The sequence below is a fragment of the Chelonoidis abingdonii genome, chromosome 19 (assembly GCF_003597395.2).
Source record: "Chelonoidis abingdonii isolate Lonesome George chromosome 19, CheloAbing_2.0, whole genome shotgun sequence".
Lineage (NCBI taxonomy): Eukaryota > Metazoa > Chordata > Testudines > Testudinidae > Chelonoidis > Chelonoidis abingdonii.
Window position 1 is genome coordinate 21,153,114 of NC_133787.1, and position 24,254 is coordinate 21,177,367.

The 24,254-nt window shown below is 38.4% G+C and overlaps 1 protein-coding gene across 3 annotated transcripts in view; it reads left to right on the forward strand.

The window, feature by feature from the left end:
• The window catches only part of ZNF536 (zinc finger protein 536), a 292,886-nt gene extending 273,906 nt beyond the window's left edge, over nt 1–18,980 (forward strand). For 2 of the 3 annotated variants that reach the window (XM_075073677.1, XM_032764180.2), the window contains one exon: nt 14,394–18,980. In XM_075073677.1, coding sequence (XP_074929778.1) covers nt 14,394–14,629 — 236 coding nt within the window. In that variant the 3' untranslated portion in view covers nt 14,630–18,980. The remainder of the gene's footprint in view (nt 1–14,393) is intronic. The other variant, XM_075073678.1, reaches the window with a different exon arrangement.
• The last annotated feature ends 5,274 nt before the right edge of the window (nt 18,981–24,254 follow it).

Consider the following 24,254-nt stretch of genomic DNA (forward strand, 5'->3'; position numbering starts at 1 on the left):
AAATGAGTGAGGATCTGGCCCTTTGAAAGCTGTGATTGAGATTTCCCAGAAAATTGGGAATGAGATTTTTGTTTTACTGCCACTCCACCAAATAAAATAAACAAATTCAAGACAGTGGCAACAGTGATAGAGAAAGCACTACTATATTTTGAATAATTAAGTCCTTTGAATCAGTGGTTACCCATATTAGTTGTTGGTTGTTCTGAACATTTGTAACTTACAAGGAAATGTTGATGAAATAATGATACAAGATTTAGGACATAAAGCCTTATGTATCTGAATGATCAGGTTTACTGAGGTCAATAGGACTACTTACAGGGAAAAAGGTTACTCATACGCTCACATATTCTCAACACCAGATCCTCAGGGGATATGAACTGACTTTGTTCAATTGTTTACGAGGTGTAAATACTGAAAAGAGAGAGAATTGTTAGGGTAGTCTAAAGGAGGTGGGTGTTCAACTAGCAATAAAACTGAACTAAGAAGAAGAGCTGAATATTAGGGGAAATGTAACAGTGATATTTAACATATTAGACTGGAATAATTGCCAGGGGGAATATCTTCATTGCTTCATATATTAAAACTAGACTGAACATAGATGTAAGAATATACTGGCAGGAAAACAAGATCACTGATTAGGCCTTTTCCAGTAGTAACTTCCATAATTCTGTAATCTCTGTTTCTACAGCTCCATATCCCCAAAGTGCAGGGTTTATCCTGGAAACCCTCACTTAAGTGAACATAGTACTTCATGCTCAAAGCTAAGTATCCCTTGAAAGATTAAAAGTGTATTGGACTCCTGAAAACACTTGAGGGAGCAGGAGGTTGAAATTTCCCATGAAAGAGCTAGCGAGAGAACTCGAGAGAGTTTGGTCAAGAGTTTCATAACTGAGAAGTGTATTTCCTCAGAACTGAATACCGGTGATATGATTAGTAGAAGAAATGTAAAAGAAGTGGTAGAACAAGTCAAACAATAGATTGGGTTAAACATGAGTTGATTCATGTCTTCACACACAGAAGGGGTAGGAGTGTGCTACCTAAACTTGTATCTTGCAAGGTACAGTATTTAGAAGGACTCTGTTTTGATCAGTTATTTATACTAAGGACTAAAATGGTATCTACCTCTGAGACCACATCTCTCCTTGGCCACAATTCCTTAGCTGCAATCTACCCGGACACTCAAACCGGAGTGATAGAAAGAAAGGGGATGTGTTAGCAGTGTATAATCTATCCTTGACTTTGGAATTCACTCCCACCCTTTGTCTGAATTAGCCAGAACCTGCAGATCTTTAGGGACAGTGAATTACCCGTCTATTCCTTCTGGCATTTGGTGAAAGAGAAAATTATTGTGAGAGTGGTGACATGGGGGAGGAATGAAACTTTATATTTTTTGCCTGGCCACTGCGGAAATTATAAATTTTCACAACAGTTGCCTTTCTAAATTTTTCCAGGATAGCTTACCACCTAGTACCCTTAGTATGAACTCTCTGATATATTTGTGTATATAAACCAAAATGAATAAATTTGAAAATCTATTTAAATGTAATTAAATCTACCAAAGCATTGGACAATCAGAATTATGGCTGACATTCCAGGCTCAGCGAATGACATAATTCCCACTAACTTCATTTGGGGTACTCTCAGGCATTTTGCTCTTAACTCACACTGTTGTGTCAAAAACAAAATGGCGTCCTATTGTGCACAAAAATATTTGCATTACACCAGATGTATAGAGAATTTGGCTGGCAATTTAAAATACTTAAGCCTTTGTTTTATGAAGTCCCGAGTATTTATTTATGTGTTGTGTTGTGCTGTGTGCAATGTGTCATAAAATGTTCAATACATATTTGAAAGAAACTGTAGAGAGATGAGAACATACTCTTACCTGTAGAAAAAATATTTTATACCAAATAATAACTATTCTTTTCCCAAGCTGAATGTACCAGTTTCTTCCACAAGAGATGATTTTGTATCTTTTTCTATTCTTAAATCAGACATTCCTGTTTTAAAACTCTTACTCTGTGAAAAAAATATTTTTTTGTAGTCAGGTGATCTTTTCAAGGAATATGAAATACAGTCTGCATTCAACCACAGGCAATTTAATCTAGCTATTTCTGGAATTTAGATTACTCAACACAGCATACAAACTCCTCTATCTTAGTGCATCTATTTTCATATAATAAATATTTATATTTTTATTACCATCAATATATAACAAGGTAAAAATGGTAAAATTAGAGATGTTTCTTCTCATGTTTGCTGACTGATTTGATTAATGATTTGAAAGCATAAATATGAAGGAAAATGATAGAATTTGCTAATTGTTTCTGTTTATTAAGAGTGACTTTGCATCCATGTGAGGGTTAGCTTCTGTCTGACGCTGATTTGAAATTAATAGACAGCAGGTTTATAACAATCAAAAGGAAGTACTTCTTCATTGCCAGGGGATGTTGTGAAAGCCAAAATTCTAACTGTGTTCAGAAAAGAATTAGATAAGTTTATGGAGGATAGGTCCATCAGTGGCTATAAACCAAGATGGTCAGGGATGCAACCCCATGTATTAAGCCTCTGACTTCCAGATGCTGGTACGGGACCAAAGTGGAGGGATCACTCTATAATTGCCCTATTCTGTTCATTTTCTCTGAAGCATCTGGCACTGGCCCTTTCAGAAGACAGGATGGGCTAGATGGACCATTGGTCTAACCTAGTATGGCCATTCTTTCATTGTTATGATTTACTTCTGGCTGTTTTACATATGGAGTTGTTTACTTTGTTTTTCTTCTTTTGGTCTCCATGGCCCACCAGTGTCATAACAACTTTTTCTGCATATAAAAGCCAGGGCCAGCATTAGGGGGTAGCCAGGGGTGAAAGTAAAATTGAACTTTTACCGGTTTGGGGGCCGACAGGGCCTCAGGTGGAAGGGGCAGGGCTGGGGGTCAGCGTCTGCACTGCCTGACCCATGCCACCTGGTGCTCTAGAGGTGATTTAAAGGGCCCGGGGTTCCGCTTTTAAATTGCTGGCCCCAGGGCAGCTGCTCCTTTTGCCTGTCGGTGGCTTGGGGAAGGGGGGCAAAAGGAGCAACAAAGTTCAAGAGCTGCCATGGCAGCACTTTAAGCAGGGTCCTTTGCCACAGCACCACTTTAAAGTCAGCTGTACGGGCCGGTACCAGCGGCCACTTTTTGCTGGTACGCCATACCAGTCCGTACTGCCTTACTTTCACCCCTGGGGTTAGCCAGCATGGCAATTGACTGGGGCCCCGTGTCACAGGGCTCCCCACAAAGCTAAGTTGCTCAACCTTTGGCTTCAGCCACAGGTGTAGGGCTGGGAGCCCTGGGCTTCAGCCCCACATTGCAAGACTTCAGCTTTCTGCCCTGGGCCCCAGCGAGTCTAACACTGGCCCTGCTTGGCAGGCCCCTGAAACCTGCTCATGGCCCACTTTTATTGAGACCTTTTGTTGAGAATCACTGACCTAAGATAAACATTGAATTGTTGCTTTAAATTCCATTTTTGTAACATAACTTGTTTATTTTAATGGTGCAATGAAAGGAATTCAGCATTAACATTGGTACTTTCCTGGCTTCTTTAGGCTTATATTATACCTTTAAGATTATTAAATAGTGAACTGAAATGCTTATTCAGAAGTACTAAAGATCCCAGATCATGAATAGACTGCACCTTCACTTGGATTCTGAGGGAGCCAAGTAGGTGCCTGAGAGTATAATTTGGTCCATCATGTAGATTTTAACGTTACAAATGCATTTGAAAACTAATAATGAATTTTGTTTTCTTACTTTGCTTGTTTCCCCTGCTACAACCAATGACATCTTTATCATCGTTAAGAGCCTGAGGCTATATGTTTTTATGCTTTTACTCAAGTGAGTAGGCCCATTACACCATTTGCTTAGCTTCAGCACAAGTGAGGAAGTGACGCAAAGGTGCTCTTTGTGCCCTTCCCCAATCTTGGGGTCACGTGAAACATTTCCCTGTGCAGGGAAGATCCTTCAGTAGTTGCTAACCTGACACTAAGGCTATTCTGCACTCAGTATACATGCATATCTATACTACCAGCTTAGGCTCCAAACCTGGAAAGCACCTTTCCTCAGAAGAGTGCTTAAGCACATCGGTGAGACTTAAGCTTGTGGTTAAACGCTGTCTGAATCATGTCCTTAGTGTGCCTCCCACCATCGGTAGTCTCTCTGGCTGTTCTTAAGAATGTTTGCAGAATCAAGCCCTGTAGTAACACAGAAAATTCAACTTGAGTAGTGTCTGAGATGTCATCAAGCATTGCAGGTAAAGCACAGAATCCTGAGCTCCAGTCATGACAGGTGAAAACTTTTCCAATCATTTCTAAAATTCATTTGTTTGTACTTCTTTGTCTATACTTGTATTCTGTCAATTGTTTAGAATATCAGACAGTTCTGTTAATTTAAAAAGCTTGTGTGTTCAATATTACATTTAGGGGGGGTAAATTTAATTTCTTTGTTGTAATTTAATAAATGAAAAATCATTTCATGGAATGTTGTTATTTGCCCAAAAGAGTTGGGTAAATAATAACATTCCATGAGTTGTTCCAGGGCTTGTGTGTGGTTAAATGTATATTCAGAAATTTTGGAAAACTTTTATTGCATATATAAATCTGATTGTAACAGTTCTAATTTGTCTGGTATTCAGGGAGTGTTTATAAATGCATAGTGTGAGACCAATAAAGTGGAATGGTTCAGTCAGAGTCATTATTGTCTATTGGACAAATACATGTATTCAGCTTTTATCCATCCATATTATTATACACACAATTGGAATGGCTGCTTTAGAGCCATTTTGGTCTATTGGGTAATACAGACCGTGTTTAGGATGTTTGCTTTCAATAGTAAAAATCTTTATGAATATTTGTGGATAAAAAAAATGGAGTGCACAAGAGTAGTAGCCAATTTTTAAATGAAAATATTTTTCCCTTTTTAAATTTTTGTTTGTATGCTATACTGCTGTCACCTTAAAATGGTAGCAAGCATTTAGTTCTCCTGAGATGCCAGACTGTGAAGATGAAGATGCATTACACAATTACTTCCAAGCTGATGGTCACAGGGATTGCCAGGGAGTCATTCAGAAAGGTTGTCCTGTCAGGCAGCAAGCATATGGCCACCATCTTGGAATTGTTCCTTCTGATGGCAAATGCCCATGGGTTCATTTAAATCACGATTCTACCTCTGATATGGATTTTCGTGGGAAACAAAGATTTAAAAGCAGCTGTTCTTGGTAGAAATGATTTTTAAGTTGGTGGCAAGAAGAACCTACATTTGGGTTGGTCAGAAGCACATTCTAAGGTTGTTTCCTTGATGTGTTTTCTTGGCATCTGGTCAAATACGCTTCTGAACATTAAAACCTTTCTCTATGTACCTTTACTGGTGCTTGCTACCTCCCGCTTGAAATTCTAACTGTACCTAAATGGGAATCAATAGGTTCCTTTATTTGCTCCTAGCCACTGTAGAGCACATTTCCAGTTGGAAATCCAACTGTATCAACAGCAAACAGAGCAAATTATGGTCCAGTCCATTTCGACAATTCCCCTTTGACATCTATCCTGGGTACTCCATTAGCAGAATATCCAAGTGTCCCACACTTTTTAATGGATATCCTCACAACACTACTATGAGGTAGGGCAGTGCTGTTATCCCCATTTCACAAATAGGGAACTGAGGCACAGAAAGACTAAGTGACTTGGTCAAGGTCACTCAGAAAATCTGTGGCAGAGCAGGGAATTGAGCACAGGTCTCTGGAGCCTTAGTATCCTAATAACTGGACCATCCTCCTTCTTCTCCTAGCGGAAAATTAAAGTAGACTTTACAAATACAAAAAGGGCATGACGTGTCTTCCATTGTCGTGACTCAAAAAACTTAAAGTGACCTAATAAGGTGGTCATCTGCAAGAGGTGATGGGACTTGTCAAGTTTCACCAAAAAGCATGTACTTACAGTAAGGAAGAAACTTGAAATTAACTTATCATAACACATGGTAATAATGTTACAATGTTTCAGAACCATTGGCCACCTAATGAGAAACACTCAGAGCATTCTGTCATATGAACATTGTAATTTTTGCATTTTAAGGGAACAAATGTCATATCTAGTAAACATTTTTCTCAGTATTTAATTATAATTTATAGTACATTGCACAGCATTTGTTTTCCATTCATCATTATATTGCTCTTCATCCTTTTCTCTATGTTTATAAGTAAAATTGTGTGTACGCAGTTGTCTCTCTTTCCCTGTGTGTATATATGTACACATATGCAATATAATAAAAAGTAGTGTAGTGGGGACAACAGACGGCTTGTGTGTATGATGTATTATTGGCATTTTTCTTTCAAATTACTGCTTTCTTGTTGCTTTGGGAGAAAGCCATGGTTTTGCTGCTATTAGTATTCTCTTAACAATCTGGAATAAATTCCTGATCTTATCCATGTGACTAATCCAATGCCTATTTTAACATTTTAATGCAAACCCTTACATATGTGCCTGTAATACCACAAAATAAGATGTTTCTTTGTGGAAAATTTTCTAGTATTTGGATGCCAATCAAATAATTATAGGAGTGGAGAATAAATGCAGCTTCACTATGTAAATGATTTTTTTTTTCAGTGAAAGATACTTCAGCATTCGTCTCTTGTTCTCTCACTCTCCTGTTTGTGTGAATCTTAAATAATAGATCCATATCGAAGTTGGTAAATTAGCAGCTATCAGCAGTATACAGAGTACAGTCAGTAACCTGATTATACTGATATTGAGGTTTTTATGTGCGACAGTGGCACTGTTTGATTTTTAAAGATATACCAATGCAAAATGGGTTTGGCAAACAACCCACTGACAAACGCTCAGTTCCAGCTGTAGACATTGTTGCCCCTATACGGTCATAAAAACCTACTTTGAGATCTGTGCCTTCTCAAAACCTGCATTTTCAAATTCCATTCCGTTGATGCACCACGTTGGGCTGCATCAGTCATGCCATGTTATGAAACCTAACACAATGTGACTGATGCAGGTTGACATGACATGTCACAAAGCAACATATCAGATCATAAATTTGAAACAAAACAAAACAAACATTTTTTTTCTCAAAGTCTAAATTAACAAAGCAACATATTTGTTTAAAAGGCTGAAGAAAGTAAAGGGTTGGATTTTTTTTCTTTATATTTGCTAGTTCTTTTTCAAGACCAGAATGTTATCCTGTCCAAGCTCTGTATTCTTCCCAGGGCAGACACACAAAAAACTGGGACAACCCAAGCCTGAGTCCTACACCCAGATCCTCAAGGTATTTAGATGCCTAACTCTCATTGAAATCAATTTCAATGGGAATTAGACACTTAAATATCTTGGAGGATCTTGGCCTTAGTGCTTTCTCCATTTCTAGGCTTGGACCTACAAGGTTCTGAGTGCTGTCAACTCCCATTGGCCTAAGTGGGTGCTGAGAGTACTCGTCATCTCCCAGGGGCAATCTGCATCTTCCACAACTGCTTCCTGACACCATTACTCCAATTATAGTCGATCCTTCCTGTTTTTCTTTTGTAGCTCCATCGCTTTACAATTTCTGCTCTCAGTCCACAGGGTTGAAAGGTCTTCAGACACTGAAGTGCAAGCAATGCAGTGTGCTGCTCTACCACCGGGTTGTTTGAGTTGTAAGCAGTATAGTGTCCTCCCACTCCTTCATATCTGAGAAGGATGCTCCATAATTTGCTCTCCATGCTGGCCTGCCTCTAACCTGATTCTTCCACACTGCAACACAATGCATTACACATTATCTTCTGAACCATGAGGCAGGGTTCTTTTTCTTAAAGGGCTTTCAAATAATTTTATTGGAAGATATATAGAAGGTAGAATACATATGACCTATAACTTGCAAAGAAAGAACCCACCAACCACCACTAGGTAAAACATTATAAATTTATTGCCAACTTATCTAGGAAGGGTTATTTTAAGAACCTGCTGCCCACAACAAGTTTTGAGCCATAATTAATGGATGGGTTACCCAAGAAAAATGGGCATTTTCCTTTGTCCTTTAGTTACAAACAAATTGCAGATATTGTTATCTTTGCAAGTAAGAATAATCTCTGGTTTTTGTACTACTTCTGCTGTAAACAATGTTCCTCTTGCTTTCCTTTGACCCTCACTCTGTATACATATTTATATATTATTCATACTGGATTAAAAATGAATGTGCTCTTTACCACAGTTGCACTGTATTGTGACAATACAAATTAACTTATTGTGTACTTACTTTTCATATGGCAGTGATGTGAAATTTTGATGGCCTCAAAAAGTAAGCAGTAGAAAAAAAGATGTTGAACAGAATCTATTTAGGTGCATTTTATATGGTCTTATTTGTTAAATTTTGTTAAATTAATAAATTATGTTCCCCATATACAGTTGCACAGTTTTGAACCTTTTGTGATACTGAATGGAATGAGAGTTTATTACAAATATTATATTAATATAAAATGCTGTTTTACTCCATGCTTTGTGAATTCTTTGTTTCAATATTACTTTAATGGAACAGTGTATGAATTGGTGGTATTATTTTTAATGATCAGTACTTACGGTCAAGCTAATACCCCAAAGAACTGATAAATGACATCACATTTTGTAGGCAGGGCTAGTGTGTTGTTTGTTATTAATGTTGCCTATACTTCTTATTAGAAGACCCTGTTTCCACTTGCTTATAACTTGCCAAACCTTTAACCATTTGAGCTGAATTCCTCCATTCTGGGTGTCTGCTTCAGGTGGAATATTTTCGAAAACTTCAACCAAACCAGTTCAGCCATTTCTGAGAGCAAACCTAAGGAAAATACATTGTTTTGCCAGTGTAACAAAAAAAAAATGATGGCCTTTTTTTGAAAAGCTCTGGGACCCCTCTTGCTTTGGAGCAGGGATTTGAAATTTGGCAGTGGGTTGCCTTTGTGTCAAGGACATGCCTTTTGCCGTCCTGTGCAAATCTGCCCTAATATGACAAAAATCATGATTTGCACATGCTCAGCAGAGACTTCTTAGATTTCAGCAGTTAAGTTCTGCAAAAGATTCCAGCCACACTGAGCATGCTCCCACCCAGAATGGAACCAAAGTCAGATCTGTGGTGGGGTTAGAGGGGGAAGTAGACTGGAACAAGGAGCCCACAGGACAGAAGGGACAGAAACCAGGACTGGAAGCTGGTGGAGACAACTGGGAGTTGAATTGGAGAGAGACTGGGACTATCTGAGCAAGGAGAGTCGGACTGGGATCCATTGGGGATTGTGACTAGTTAGGCAAGGAGATTGAGATTAGGATCTGAAAAAGATGGACTGCAACTGGTTGGGCAAGGATACTGGGTCAGAGAATGAAATGGCGTGGGAGACTGAGCTAATGTGAGGGGACTAAAATTGGATGAGGAGCCAGCAGGGGATACTATCACTAGCTTGGCAAGGAGACAGGGATTGAGAACCAGTGAGATGAGAAGTAAAGAGGTGAAGTGGGAGGGGAGATAGATTTGATAAGGACTGAGATTAAGGGAGAACTGAGCCTGGGACTAGGAGTAGGGGAAACTGGGACAGGGAGGGTGAGTCAGGAGGGGTGAGACTAGATTTGCTGGCTAAGGATTCTGGGATGAGAAGCCTGCTGTGTGGACACTGGGACTGACTAGTTGAAGAAATTGAGCTGGGATGAGGAACGAGAAGTGGGGAAGAGAGGACTAAGACAAGGGACAGGTTGAGGGGCAGAGCAGAAAGGGTCATGAAAAAAGGAAATGAGCAGAAGAATCCCACTAGATCCACTCCATTTCAGAGCCTGAACTGGAACGTAAGATTCCTGAGTCTCTCCATTCCTCTGAGGTCAACAAAATCTAAGAAACCAGCTGTCCCTCTCTAAATGCTGGTCCACACAGAGGATGTCAACCTACTACTCCTGTCAGTTATTCTGTTAGCTCAAGTGGCAGAGGTCTGTACTATGGATGTAAAGGCCCCAACTCCTTTGGTGTTGGTTCATGATGCTACATGATAGAATTTCAGGGGGTGGGGGTTGGTTTTTTTTCATTTTGCTTGTTAAAATAAAGGGACTTATTAGGATTGCAAAGTCAAACACTAAAAAGTTATGAAATGCCAGAATTAAGGTTGCTTTTACAACCTTGTGCATATGCATTATGATACAGTCTTTAATCACATGATCACATAAATTTTTTTCCACAAGACCCCTGCCTCATTCAATGTACAGGATGAAGCTGCTTTGGGTGTGAATCAGGGTTGAATAAGAGGTTGTTGTTTGTATGACTCCAGCCTCATTTGTTGCAGAAGTTGAAAGGTACATAGTGAATGCAAAAGATTCACAAAGGATTGCAGGAGGAGACGGGGTGGTCTCATGGTTAAGGCAGTTGATTGCTGTCATGGAGGAACTAGATTCTATCCCAGCCTGTGCCACAGAGCTCCTGTGTCATTCTAGGCAAGTCGCTTCAACCAGTTTTCTCACCAAGTTGTTGCTAATTGGGTGCCTGACGTGAGACATTGGGGTCTGGTTTGCAGAAGTGCTGCACACTCATCGCCACAACTGATGTCAAAGGAAGCTGTACTCTGAACATGTGAAGTGCTATATAATGCTAAGCTCTCTGAAAAGTCAGGTCTTAGGTGTCTCAAATTGGACAGACAAAATTAGTTGATACTTTGGACCTTAATCTCTTTGAGCCTCAATTCCCCATCTGTAAAATGAGAATACGACCTCCCCCTCAACTCACAGGGGTGTTGTGGTTCATTCATATCTGTGATACACTCAGATACTATAGTGATGAGCACCATGGAAAAGCCCATGAGAAAATTAATAATTCAGTCTTCAGAGCAGGGGTTGAAAAGTGTGCCATGAATGAGGCCTATGGCTGGACATTGAGCAGTGAAGATAAAACGAAATATTGAATAGCTGCTCGTTAAGTGAGCACCATCCCTTCTGTGCACTGAATGAGGCAATGTGGAAAAAATAGTCTTGTGATCATGTTGCTAAAGACTGTGTTGTAATGCAGACACACAAGGGGGCTGAATTAAGGTTGCAAAGGCAACATTAATTCTGGCATTTCCCAGCTTTTTGACTGCTTGACTTTGCAACCTTAGTAACGTTCATTTAACATAGGGGCTTTTTGTGTGTGTTTGTAATGTACAAACTGAAGCTTGCAGAAATATAATTTGGTATCTGTTTGCAGATAATTTAGATCAGTTAAAATGTAATGGATGGATGAATAAAAGTATGTTAGGGGAAAGAAACGTAACCTTCTCTTAACAGGAGGTAAAGAAACCGGTAACATTGTTCTACATTGGTTTGATCCAAAGCTCACTGATCCAAAGACTCTCGTTGACTTTAATAGATTTTGGGTGAGGCCCCCATTATGACAGTATTACTCTATGCAATTTGAAGTGTTCTTATATGAAACCTGTGCACACACTAGACTGTTTATAGCAAATTAGTTTTAATAATATATAGAGACTTCATTATACTGATGTTTTCACTTGTATTTACAGCTACTGTATATCCTAAAATATAAATTCACTACAACGCAGTAATGGGTAATTTATTCACTATAGGAGGAATTTGTATTATATGCACTTTGTGACAAACATTTTGTCAGTGTATAAATTCCAGTGGTCCTTTTAATCAGATAGGATGACCTCATTTCCATAAAGGAATCTGACCAGGCACATAGTGTAGTCTTATGGTGATATCAAGGAACTTGGTGTCAGGAGATAGGCATTTGATTCTTGACTGCAAAGACTTCCCATGTGACCTTGGGCAAGTCACTTAATCTCTCTGAAAATTAGTTTCCTCATCTGTAACAGAGAGTAATAATACGTACCCACCTCTTTATATGCTTTGAGATCCTGAGATGAAAGGTACTCTGTGTGTGTGTGTATATATATATATATAATATCAATCAATCAACATATTACTTATTATCAGCAAATAAAGGTTCCAGGATTTTCAGTATAGGTTCTGCCTTCAGTTTAAAATACATGTACTGTGATCCTCAGCATAAACCACCAAATGAAAAAAAAAGGGAATTTTTGAAATCAAAACTACACACACCCTTGCCAGGACAAAATAGACCAAACTCATACCTTATCACTGAGGTCTCTTTCCAAGATGTGATGTTTCCTTCTATGAACTGAAGGGATAATTGTGAAATTGATTGATTTTATTGGACCTTTCTTCTGAGTTTTGCAACCTAGCTTAGAATTTCCAAAACAATACAAATCATAATTTCAGTGAATCTCCTTCTTTAAACCCATTCAGTTTTGCACTCATTTTCTGTGCACAAAAGTGGATTGTGGAAGAATATAACTGATACTTTCAAACATGTTGTGAGTGCAGTTATGGACGTATAGTCCATTGGATTAGAGGGACTGATCCTGAAATGCATTGAATAGGTCTAGTAATCTCTTCCTTGACCTCAGTTTGTAGTCCTCCTGCTGAAATTCCTCTGTGAAATTCCTGACCCATTCCTATTTCTATAACTACCTATTCCTAATTGTATTCATTATGTTCCCTGTTACTTTTTCCAAGATGAAATTTTCTTTGGAAATTTGCCCTTGCTAAGACTAATGATTTCTGGGTTTCATCTCTTTTCCCTGAGTACCTTGTCTGGAAGATTTCCCTTCATCTCTCTGTCTGAGGAGCAGAAGAACTTTGAGTGCTTCAAGCCTGAGACTTAGGTAGAAACCAACTTACTGTGTCCTGTGGATCCATTTAGGCAAATGTAAATATTTTGTATTCTGGAGCAGGACACAGTCCTAACATAACTGACATCAATTTATTGATGATGGGCAGGCATCTCCTCCGTACACAAATGTCGTATCCCTGCTTGAGGAAACACGCCCATAGGTCTGTGTTCTGGGTACAAGACTTCCCTCCTCCCAAGGAGCAGCTAGAATCTTGTGTGTGGACTCAGTGTTCAGGTGCTAATTCCCACTTTTTCCATTAAAAATAGTGGGTTATTTTAGGGGCCCAAGCACTCTAGTTCAGCTGATGACATCTCTTACATGGAGTGAGTTTTCCTGACAACACACCATCCAGAACACCACCAGTGTAATGCTGGCGTCACTTCAGACCTCTTTCTCTAATGGGAATAACATCTGACCAGGCTACCCATCTTCCACTTACTTATGTAAAACTAACTTGATAACAACTAAATGATGATTGGCTACAGCTCACCTGCCTGTAACATTTCTTGAGCTAGCCACTCTTGGCCCCTTCCCACCCTGCATGCACTGCAGTGCTTTCATACCTACAGTACTTCACTACTATTCCTTCTGCTTCATGGGTAGTATGTAGTATAGAAACAGGAGAGGGGGGAAAGTGTTCTTCTAATGTGGATATTGGATATTGTTTTTCACTTGTCCTGGATTTATGTAGATGGTCTGGCACATTTATTTATTCATTTATTTGAGCAAATTAACGCAAGCTAAGCGCATTTGACCTCAGATGGTCCTGGTGTAAGTTAATTTGAGAGACAAAGCTCATAAAGTTCCAGTAAAGCACATCAACAACTTCCCAGCATAGGTTGAAATGTGATTGCTGAAACATAACCTCCAATACCAGATACAGCACCAAGATTCAAAGTCACAATATTATGAAAAGTAACGTAAAGCACATTGCAAGACTGACTAAAAGAGCTGTGTTTCATTCATGCCTGTTTTTCAGTCACTATTTCATACACAAGTATACATCAGGTTCTGTGCAGTAACTTTCCTTTTCTAATCCTATCTAGAGTAGATATTTTATTTTTAAATTAGCTATAGTTTTGAGCCTCCATCCAGCAAACACTCATACAGCTGCATCACATTACTCACATGAGTAGTCCCACTGCAGTGAAGTTACATATATGTGTAAGTATTTGCAGGCTTGAGGGCGTGCTTATCTCAATCCCTTATTGCTATCCATTCAGAAAAACACGAAACAACATAACAACTCCATGTGCATCAAATGAAACATACAATGTTATCCTCAGAAACCCACCCAAAGACAAAGTCTGTTTATTAGAGTGGGGTCTGCACATTGTCATTCGTGTATTGCTCTAGATAATCAACAAATAGGAAAAAAAACTATTATATGGTTAACTCTATTTGCAAGTGTTCAGACTGGATCACAGAGTGAATCCTTAACAATTACATTAACGAAGGGAGGGGGGGTGGCTTAGTTTTCTTTAATGTTCCAGAAAAAGAGTTTTTAACAATACAGTTTTTATAAATAGAATTCAGCAGAAGCATTATGAATTTCTTATTGTTGCTCAATGCATGCAGCACTTCCTTAGAGCAGCATTTCTTTGTTACATTTTGCAAAGAACTGGCTTGAAGTGAAAATGTAAATATGAGAAAAACTAACCAGACTTTTGTCTGTCATGCAGGTCACAGGCCTTTCCAGTGCAGATACTGCCCATACAGTGCCTCTCAGAAGGGAAATCTGAAGACCCATGTTCTTTGTGTCCATCGCATGCCTTTTGACAACAGCCAGTATCCAGATCGCAGGTTCAAGCGCTCCAGAGTTGACTCCGAGGCTTCTGGGAATTTAGAGGAACCTGCAGCTGTCAAACCTGGGAGCTCAGCAGAGCTAACAGAGGAGGGCAGCAAGGCCCAAGAGTAATGCAGCTGAACAAATCAATCTATATATTGCAATATTATTTTACACAGTTCTTAGGTGTGCATTTGGGTAAGAGTTTGATAACTACATTCCAAGGAAAAGAATTGTGTACAAATTCCCAGTGGTGTACAGGATGTTTAAAACATTTAAATATATATATATATATATATATATACACATCTACACGTATATATTACAAAAAGAAAAAAAATAATTCCCAGCCCTTGAAAATGACTGCTAAACTGTTACCTGGCAACAAGTACTTCCAAACAACGTAGGTGGGATAATAAAGTGATTTTAAAATGTTAGGAGGTCATTAGTTATTTAAAAAGCAGAGCGATTTCAAACTTCAAAGTGGTCTTTGTCCAAAAATAATGCTCTTAACAGAAAAATGATACCGTCTAAATGATTTAGTGTTGCCTTGAAGATTGAGGGCTGTGTTTTCATTGTTGAAAACACCTTTATAATATGACACCAGCTGCTGTCATTTGCTTAGCATAGTAATGAGATGTGTTGGTAGACTGCCATGGTGCCAGTCTGACTGGAGCTGTCATTGCAGAGAAAATCAATTCAAGTGGTGTTGCAACTGCACTATAGGAGAAATCTTAGACGGCCCATAAGCTGGGGTCAGTACTGACCTATATTGGAAAGGATTGTGATATATTACATTTTCAGTTTGTTTTTTTATATATATACAGCCAAATGAATCAATGGTTAGAAAGAATCTGAAGGCCAATGTGTGATTGCAGATTGGTTGTGTAATTCCATTTTTTTTTAGATCAGCTTTCAGTATTGAGGGAAATTCTTTTATTCTTTTCTTTCTTGTTGATGAAAAAGTAGGTTGTTGTAAAAGTAGAAGTACAATATATAAACAAACATTGTTTAGTGAAACTAGTCAACCTTATCTGTAGAAGGTGCTGGTGAGAAACAGAATATTATTAACTAGCCGGTTGGTTTCTTTTTCTTTCTTTTTTTTTCTCTTTCTTTCTTCTTTTACTTGAATGAAGGATTCCCCAGTCATGGTTAGTTTTCATTTGTTAGGTTTTATGAGTGTTACAGACACAGTGCAGGAGTTTCTGCTGGACCAAGCTCTTATAAAGTAGCTTGACCTAAAATATGAATCCAAACATCCTGCTCTCTGTCTCTAATGAAGAAAAGTGTTTTGCTAATATTTCTTTGTTTTTGTAAAACAAATGTGTTCTATATTTTTGCAGATTTTAGCTTTTCTACTGATTGGATCCTCCAAATTTGTTAAGTTCTTTGCCATATAGGAAGCTTTTGAGAGACTACAATGAAACACACAATAAAAACAAAAAGTAAGAATAATAGGTAATGGTTTATTCTTAAATCTGCTTGAATGGCATACAATTTTAGCCTTTTAATGTACTTCCTTTGATAGAAGCAAAATCGGTGCTGTTTATCTGTTTATTATGATAGTAGAGAAGTATGAACTTCTTCTAAAACAAAATAATCCAGACTTTAAAAAAAAAAAAGTCAATATTTCTTTGCAGGCTGGGAGCACAGAGTAAAACCCCAGGGCCTTAAAACTTCAGCTCTGCCTAAAGCAGTTTACAAAAAATACTAAACTGCAATCAATGTAAATAAAATTCTTAGTGCTACCCTGAGACTGGAAAAAAAAATCTCAGGCTAATAAGGAATACGGTTTGCATATGCTGTCGGAAAGGATATCATCCAACTGAAGTTTCAGTTTGAATGAGGTCACTGTGTAACTTGGACCCATCTGGCACAGAGCAAGCTGCTTTTCTTGTTTTTCTAGAATAGTTCTCACTGCCTTACTTAAATTGAGTTGATAAACTTAATGCAACTGTTTCTATGATCCTAGATAAAGGATTGAAATGTTATTGAAAACTTTCTGACTGTAGTAAGCTTTAGGATTTTAACTGCACTACTGTGTTTGGTGACTGTGTCAGTCGCTTGCTTTTGTGTGTTTGCGCCGCCTTCAATATCTTAGCAAAAAAAAAAAATCATCAAAACAAAACAAAAAAAAAACAAAAAACAAAAAAAGCCCACATTCCATCTCTTGCACTTTTTGAGCGCTTTCAGTATTCTTTTGTGTCTTCTGAGCATTTTCAGATACGACAGGCAATAATTCTGTTTGTGACACTGGAAACATCTCCTGTTCTTTGTGATGTGTGTGTTGATTCCATTTGGTCCGGTGCTACTGTCCCTATTTTCCCCTCTGACATAGACCTTTTTTCCAGAACATTTGTAACTTGTAATACAAACAAGTGACAGCAGCAGTGATGCATTGTCAGTTTCTGAATATCATCATGCTTCTCATATCTAAACATGTCAAGTTTTTTCTCTGTAACTTCTGTAGTCTGTGATACTGGTCATAATACTGTCTACATTCCTACACAAAGAAAAATTTCTATCTTGGAGGAAATCTGAGAATAATAGAGTAGAGGATTTTGTTGCTATGCTTGTAACAATTAGAAAACTTTGTATTTAAAGTTTATTCTTGGTCATTATTTATTATTATAATACATCAGTTGACAGAACTTTATTCTGGTATAGAAGTATTAAAAGTTGTTTTTTCAGCAATGACTGTTTTCTTTCTGCTGTTAGAATAAAAATTGTCTTTGAAGCAGTACAGTTTTATCCAGTGTTTTACGCAATAAAACCTCTACCTCTGAAAAAAGTTTTCCTACTTGCATATGTTTATTAGGAACACTTAAAACATTACTTTCTGCAGCTTTGTCAGATATTAAAAAATAATGTCAGTAAATTCACTGTTGTTAGGCAGTTACTGGAGTGTACTATGCTGGGTGTGTGTGCTCAGTCCACTTATTAATCAGAACACATCTATAAACAGTATATAGATATAGATATATTATATATTGTAACTAATTGAAAGACTGTGGAAATCTGTTCTAGCATGTAGTAATAATTGTTTTATATAATACTAATTATGTACTACAGAAAAAAGCCTTGGGGTCTATCAAGCATTGATTTTAAAGTGTTTAAAGTGTGTATCATATACTGTAATGTATATAGTCATGTTTCATGTTAAAACACATTTGTTTGTATAGATCATGTACTTGGCTTTAGAAAATTGTGAGGTTTATTGTAATGGTGCATGTAAAGAAAATTGCCTACATTTTAAAGGAATTTGCAAGTGCAAGAGCCCTCATATTCTACCGGAATCATCATTATTCTTCCTGTATATGTTTTGATTTTCATACTTGGAAGCAACTACATTAAAGGATCTGAAGTTCTTGACTGACACTCATTGAAAAGAGTAACAATAATTAACTCATATCAATAAATGGATTCACCAAAGCAGACTAAATACGTCTAAAGTGCAGAAAGTAGGGGGAGAGGGGAGCCTTGCACAGGAAAACTGAGAAGGAAACAACAATGGGAAATTTTAACAGAATTAGATGAAACCACTCACACTCTGCTAATAATGTCATACTGATCATACTGCTGAGTTGAGCAGATTCTCCAATCCTTATGTATGTGTGACCAGTAGAGCTAATGTACAAAATTACCTAGCAGTGTTAAGAACAGAAGACTAGCAATGAGGAAATTCAGAATTAATCAGTTGTTGAAAGTTACATCTAGGAATTGACTTTTCAGTTTAATGGGTGGAATGCAAATATTGCCGTGACAAATCACGTGACTAGAACCATTTAAGAGAAAAATGAAAAGCTACATGTACTTAGGAAAAATTGCATTTTTAGGAGATCAAATTTGGGTTCAAATTCAAGAAGTTCATCAAAATGACTAATACATATTTTGGGGTTTCTCACAACCTTTCCTGATGTAACCTATTATCTCATCTGGGAAGTATAGTATGTAAAAAGGCCAAGGCGGAATCTATTTGCTTCAATATATGAATTCTACTCTGCTTTGCTCCAGAGGTGCTGTCATATCAAGAGGTCCTTGTTTCCAGGAGCCAGGTGAAAACAAACCATTTTTCTCCTCCAAAGATTTTCAAGCCTTCTTTCAGGTTCAACAGATGTTAAATGAAAATGCGGATCCCAGTATATTGAACGGAAGCAGTTTCTCTGCACCTCGATGGAAATGTTCACAAACACAATTTCCTGTATTATCCAATATGCATAATAGAATCCTATGATTAAATGGTTTGCATATTCTTTAGGAACCATGGAAAAGAACCAGCATGAGGCCTTGTACCAGAAAACATGGCAACAACAGCCAAGCTGTTCCACGGGAAACAGAATGTCTGAAAGAGTTAAATACTGTTGTCTCAAAAAAAGGCAATTTGTAAAGATTTTTTGTTAGCCCAGCTGATCAGCAGCCTTCATATGCAGATGGTGAATGTTTTGACAAGAGTCTTTCTACCTAACATCAGAAAGCTGCTCTCAGCTTTAAGACAATGTTTCTTGCTGAAACTTTTATAAGGACTATAACCCCTTTGTCTACTGTAATTTGGGAACTGAATATTTCCCTTATCTGTTTAACATCTGTATTGTAACAGTATATTATAAAAATCTCACCTTGTGTATTGTAAGCACGATCCCAGTGAAATTATTCTTAAGTATTGTGTTTTTCATTTCTGCGTATCACTGCTTGGCATGAGGTACCAAAGTGGAAGTATGTTTCCATGGGGAAGGTTGGGCGGGGGGTAAGAGGAAGGCAAAACTATAGTGTAATGTAATATTAAAACTGTAATCCAGCTGAGCACTATACAAAGGGATTGTGAAGAGTTCTGCAGCTTCTCACCTGTTGGTGTTGCTCATCGTATTTTGGTTGTTGTTTTGTTTTTGTTTTTTAAAGAGTCTCAACGAACAGGGAAATAATAGGAAAAGAGGAGGTAGAAAATTTAAATGATCCCAGAGTGAACTGTTTTGCTGTTAATACAGAAATACAGAGCAAGACACATTTAATGGGCTCTATTTTTTATTATACTATGCTGAATAATTAAGTTTGAGGCTAAGTGTCACATAGATTTATCTTTTAATTAAAAAAGCATGGTTCACGCATATTTGAGTGGTAGTCCAAATAAATGCAATATAGAAATTTATGTTTGTTTATCTAGGTGTTAATTACCTAGAGATTGTTCTGGATTACTTCTTTTATAAAGTGTCATAGGCTCATGTCACAAGTAATAAAGCTTAACGGTGGAACCTTATCAATTTGCTAACTATAATGCTAGTGTGACCTGAAGGAAAGGGAAAAAAAAAAAAACTTTGGAACATGTTCTGCGTGTGTGCCCCATTCAACACACAAAAAACCCACACATTGAACAAGGCAATCATTTTAAAATGTTCTCGTAAGTAAAAGTACAAATACATCTTCAGTATTTTACAACCTTTCATGCATGTAATTATTTATATAACACACTGTTATTTATGCCTTGTGAACTAAATGTTGTGCAGAGACAGACATGGTAAGCAATAAGATGTAGTTTACCTGGTGGGAAGCAACACATTTGATGTATGAAGGAACATTTACAAACATGGAACGCATATTAAAAGTGAGACTTAGATGTAATTTCCTTCATATTTTGAAAAGATTTTTACAATGTATCTAGAAACCAGGATGAAGAGAAATGCAAAACTGAAGTCTAAAGATAAAAAAAATCAGGCATTTCAATGGTGCTAACAGAAGAGAAAAAATGTGTACAGACACAAATTGTTCATCATATTCTCTGTCCATCTGTTTTTTCTTTGTTTATCACCAGAATTTATATTAGAATTCTATAGAATCATGTGGAATGATGCTGAGCACTGGCAGAGAAAGCTAACTCCACAGCTCGTTCAAATAGAGGGCTAGCTTTTTAGCTAGTGTAAATCAAATGGGATTACACTGATTTTCACCAAGTGAGAATCTGGTCCAGGGTTTTGAAAGGCTAAGAATCCTTCCTTACTGTTTTTTGTTTATTTGGGTTTTTTTAGATGGTGGGGGGTTGGGGAAGGTGGGCAGAGGAAAGGGGGAAAAAATTATTTATTCTTTGCTTAGCATTCCGATGACCTGAAAATAATATTAACTTTATGTTACACCACATTATTTGCAAACTTTTTTGAGAACCTCCACTCTCTGATATCACAAGAAAATCAATGAAAATTACTCTTAAGTGTTCATGCTCATTATTTCTTGCTTCATCTACAGTTTCTCAATATAGGAAGAAGACTGGAAACAAAGTAATAAAGGGTTGTGTTCTGTGTGTTACATAGCAATTATTCCTGCAGAAATAGATTACAAAAGCTTTGTTTCTTGTGCAGACAGTGGTAGTCAATGGGGTACATCTGAAGAGATGAGGTCAGAGGTACATTTAATGTTTAGAAATGTTGCTAAATAAGACAGCTTTGAAAATAAATGTAAAGGAATTTAAGTATATTTCTTTCTAAAGGAATGCAAATATGTATATTTCTCATAAATACAACATTAAAGGCAAACATTTTTTTTAAATAGCCTAATTTTGGCCCCAACAGCCATATTAAAATTCCTAGAAAAGTAGCCTGAAGTGTAGAGCAGTAAATTTAAATCAATGGTTGCTCAGCACTTTTGAAAAATCAGGTTATTTATTCAGGATTCTAAATATAGACTGAGGAATCTAACTTAAGGCTCCTATGTTTGAAAATCTTAGCCCTGGAATGTGATGAATCACTGCATTATTACAGTTTTATAGTAGTGTAGTTCCATTCAAATCAATAGTTACACATCTGTAAAACTGAAGAACTTGGATGGATTATGTAGTATCCTGGATAGATCAAAAGGACTATTCATCCACAAAGAGAGTGGAAAATTTCTTACCAACAATTTCCTTTCTTTTAGCAGCACCTCCCAGAATCCTGGATGCCCAGGCTGCTCCCCTCCACTCTGCAGCTTACAAAAACAGATCAATGTTTTGCCACCACACACTCTGGCCATGCCCCCTCTGCTCCCACTTGCATCCAGAAGAGTTCATCCAAACCTGTAAAACTTGCATAACATTATTATTAAGAAATGCTCTGGAGGTAATGAAATAGGTATGTACATTAGACCAAGAAAGATGCGTGTATGGTAATGATATCACAACATCTGATCTTTGGCTCACGAGCCATCTAGGCTAGGTAGAAATGTGAGAGATGCTGCTAGCAGAAAGGAAATTATCAGTAAGACATTTTTCATTCTGCAGCCCAGCATCTCCCACAGTTCTGGATGCCTGGGATGCAGTGAGGAGTGAACAGATATAAGGCAATTCATGAAAAAGTTCCATAGGAAGAAAGAGAAGGAAGTACTTCCTCTTTCTGTAGACTCACTCAACGGGCTACATTATTTCTGTGCCACCGTTTGTAGCACTTTCCTGCCAAAGGAGATCTTTGCAGAGGACAGAAAGTCATAGAATCATAGGACTGGAAGGGACCTCAAGAGGTTATCTAGTCCAGTCCCTTGCACTCAAGGTAGAGCTAAGTATTATCTAGACCATTATTATCTAGTATAGTACTTACAAATTCACCAAAACAGAGACTTTTTATTCCTGTTGACATAAAGCATAATTTATTCCAGGCTAATTTACTAGTAAATTCTCAATTTAATTTGCATAAATACCTGTATCAATCCACTTTAAGGTGCTTAATGAAAGTGTTACCTGTAGACCAAGTGGCCACATAGCAAATTTCCAAAGTGAATACACTTGCATGAGGTTGCTAAGGATCTCGTGGAGTGCATCTTGATCCCTTCTGGAACAGGAACCTCTGATGCTTTGTAGGTTTCCGCAATGCCTAGTCTAATCCACCTAGCAATGAAAGATTTGGAAGATCTGAGTCCCTGGCATTTTGGATGGAGGGACATGAATAGGGAGTCCAGTCTTCTCATGTATTCTGTACATTGAAATACGTTAAGATTTTTCTGACCTCTAAGGTGTGCCACATCTTTTCAGTTGAATTCTTTTGGACAGAACAAAGGAAGCACAACCTCTTGGGAAGAAGTATGGAAGGAGAAATTTATCTTAGGAAGAAAGGATTCTGGTGTCTTGAGTGCTACTTGTCCTTGTGCAACATGCAGTGAGGCTCATGTATAGATTAGGCTGCCAGTTTAACGCTCAGCTGGCTGACATGAACACTGTTAAACAGATCATAATGGATAAGTAAAATGCTGACACTGATGTCAAAAGCTCAAAGGGTTGGCTTGTTAAGATCCTGAATACTAGTGGCAGGTCCCTATGAGGGGCGCGTACCCATATACCCGTTTTCAGTGAGTTAATATGGGCCTAACATACCTGTAAAAGAGAGAAAGCTAGATTTAATTAATGACTAGGGAGGGATGAATAGCTGAGGAGGGGCTGGATGGTGATTATAAAGCCAAGAAATATAAAGCAGAAGGGCTGTAGGGAGAGAGAGAGTCTGCAGTCACTCTCTGGTAATAGGAGGTAGTGATGAGGAAGCCCAGGAGAGGTCCCAGCCCTAAGAGTCCTAGCCCTGAAAAAGGAAGAGAAGGTCTGAAAAAGGCTGGGTAGGAGGGAGCCAGGACAACAGCTAGAAGGAGTGAGGCTGTGCTATAGGGTCCCTGGAACTCAGTGTAGTGGGAAGGCACGGGTTCCCCTACCAATCACTGTCAAGGTGGCATGAGTGCAGAGTTGGGACCAAAGACCCTCTTGGGAGGACATTGGATTGTTTGATGTTTGGCTTTCTGGTACCCCAGAAAGAGTGGCTGGAGGGCTGAGTTATGAGAAGGGAGACCACCGCAGCAATGGAGTGACTGACAGGCTGAAAGACAGTGCTACACCATGTCATTTTGGAACAAGTGGCCTGACTGTCAGTCTGGCTAACTGGACTGCTCAAAGAAATCTGACTACCTGGGTTTTGTCAGCCAGGGAACCCAAGGATCCAGCAAACAGCACACTACTAAGAATGGACTCCTGACGTACAATGGAACTGAGCTGAAGATCTCTGTCTATGCCTTCTTGGAGAAAATCCAAAATGGTTGAAATTACTGGATTTCTGGGATTTGCACTGTGCTCTTGGCACCAGTGGTTGCATCTGGACCAGATAGAGGAGTATACCTTTAGTAGCGATACTCTCCTAGGTTAAAGCAATGTCTTAATTACTCTGAAGGATAGACCCAGACCTTCTAGTGCTTCCTTCTCAATAACCAAGGTGTTAGTGAACCAGGTCCAGATGAAGAAGACATGGTGAGAGAATGTCCAGTCTCCAGGAAAACTGGAGCAGAGTCTCCAGTTTCAGCTCTGTTAGATCTGAAAACCAAGGTCTCCTCACCCAGTGTAGGGTTATCAGTATTACCCTCACTTGTTCTCATTTAATTTTTGAGATTGCCTTCCCCAGTAGCAGAAAGGGTGGAAACACAGAGTAGGCCTTGCAGCCAACTGTGGAATAAGGCTTCTGTCCCATGAATCTGGGGGCGTTGTCACCCTGGTGAAGTATTTAGCCCTCTTTGCATTCAGATTATTGATGAATAGTTCAGGTAAAGGCAGGCCAAATGTCTGAAGGGTGAAATTGAAAACCTCCTGATTCAGGCATCCCTGTGTCTGCCAAGCCAGTCTGCCTCTTGATTCAGATCCCCTGCAGGGAGAGCCTGATGAAGGAGAGGAGTTCTGATTACCAGATCAGACTGGAGCTAGGCAGCTAATGAGCTAATTAGCAAGGAGACTGGTAAGAGAGCACAGGAAGGAAGTGCAAGGGAGGAGAAGTAAGCA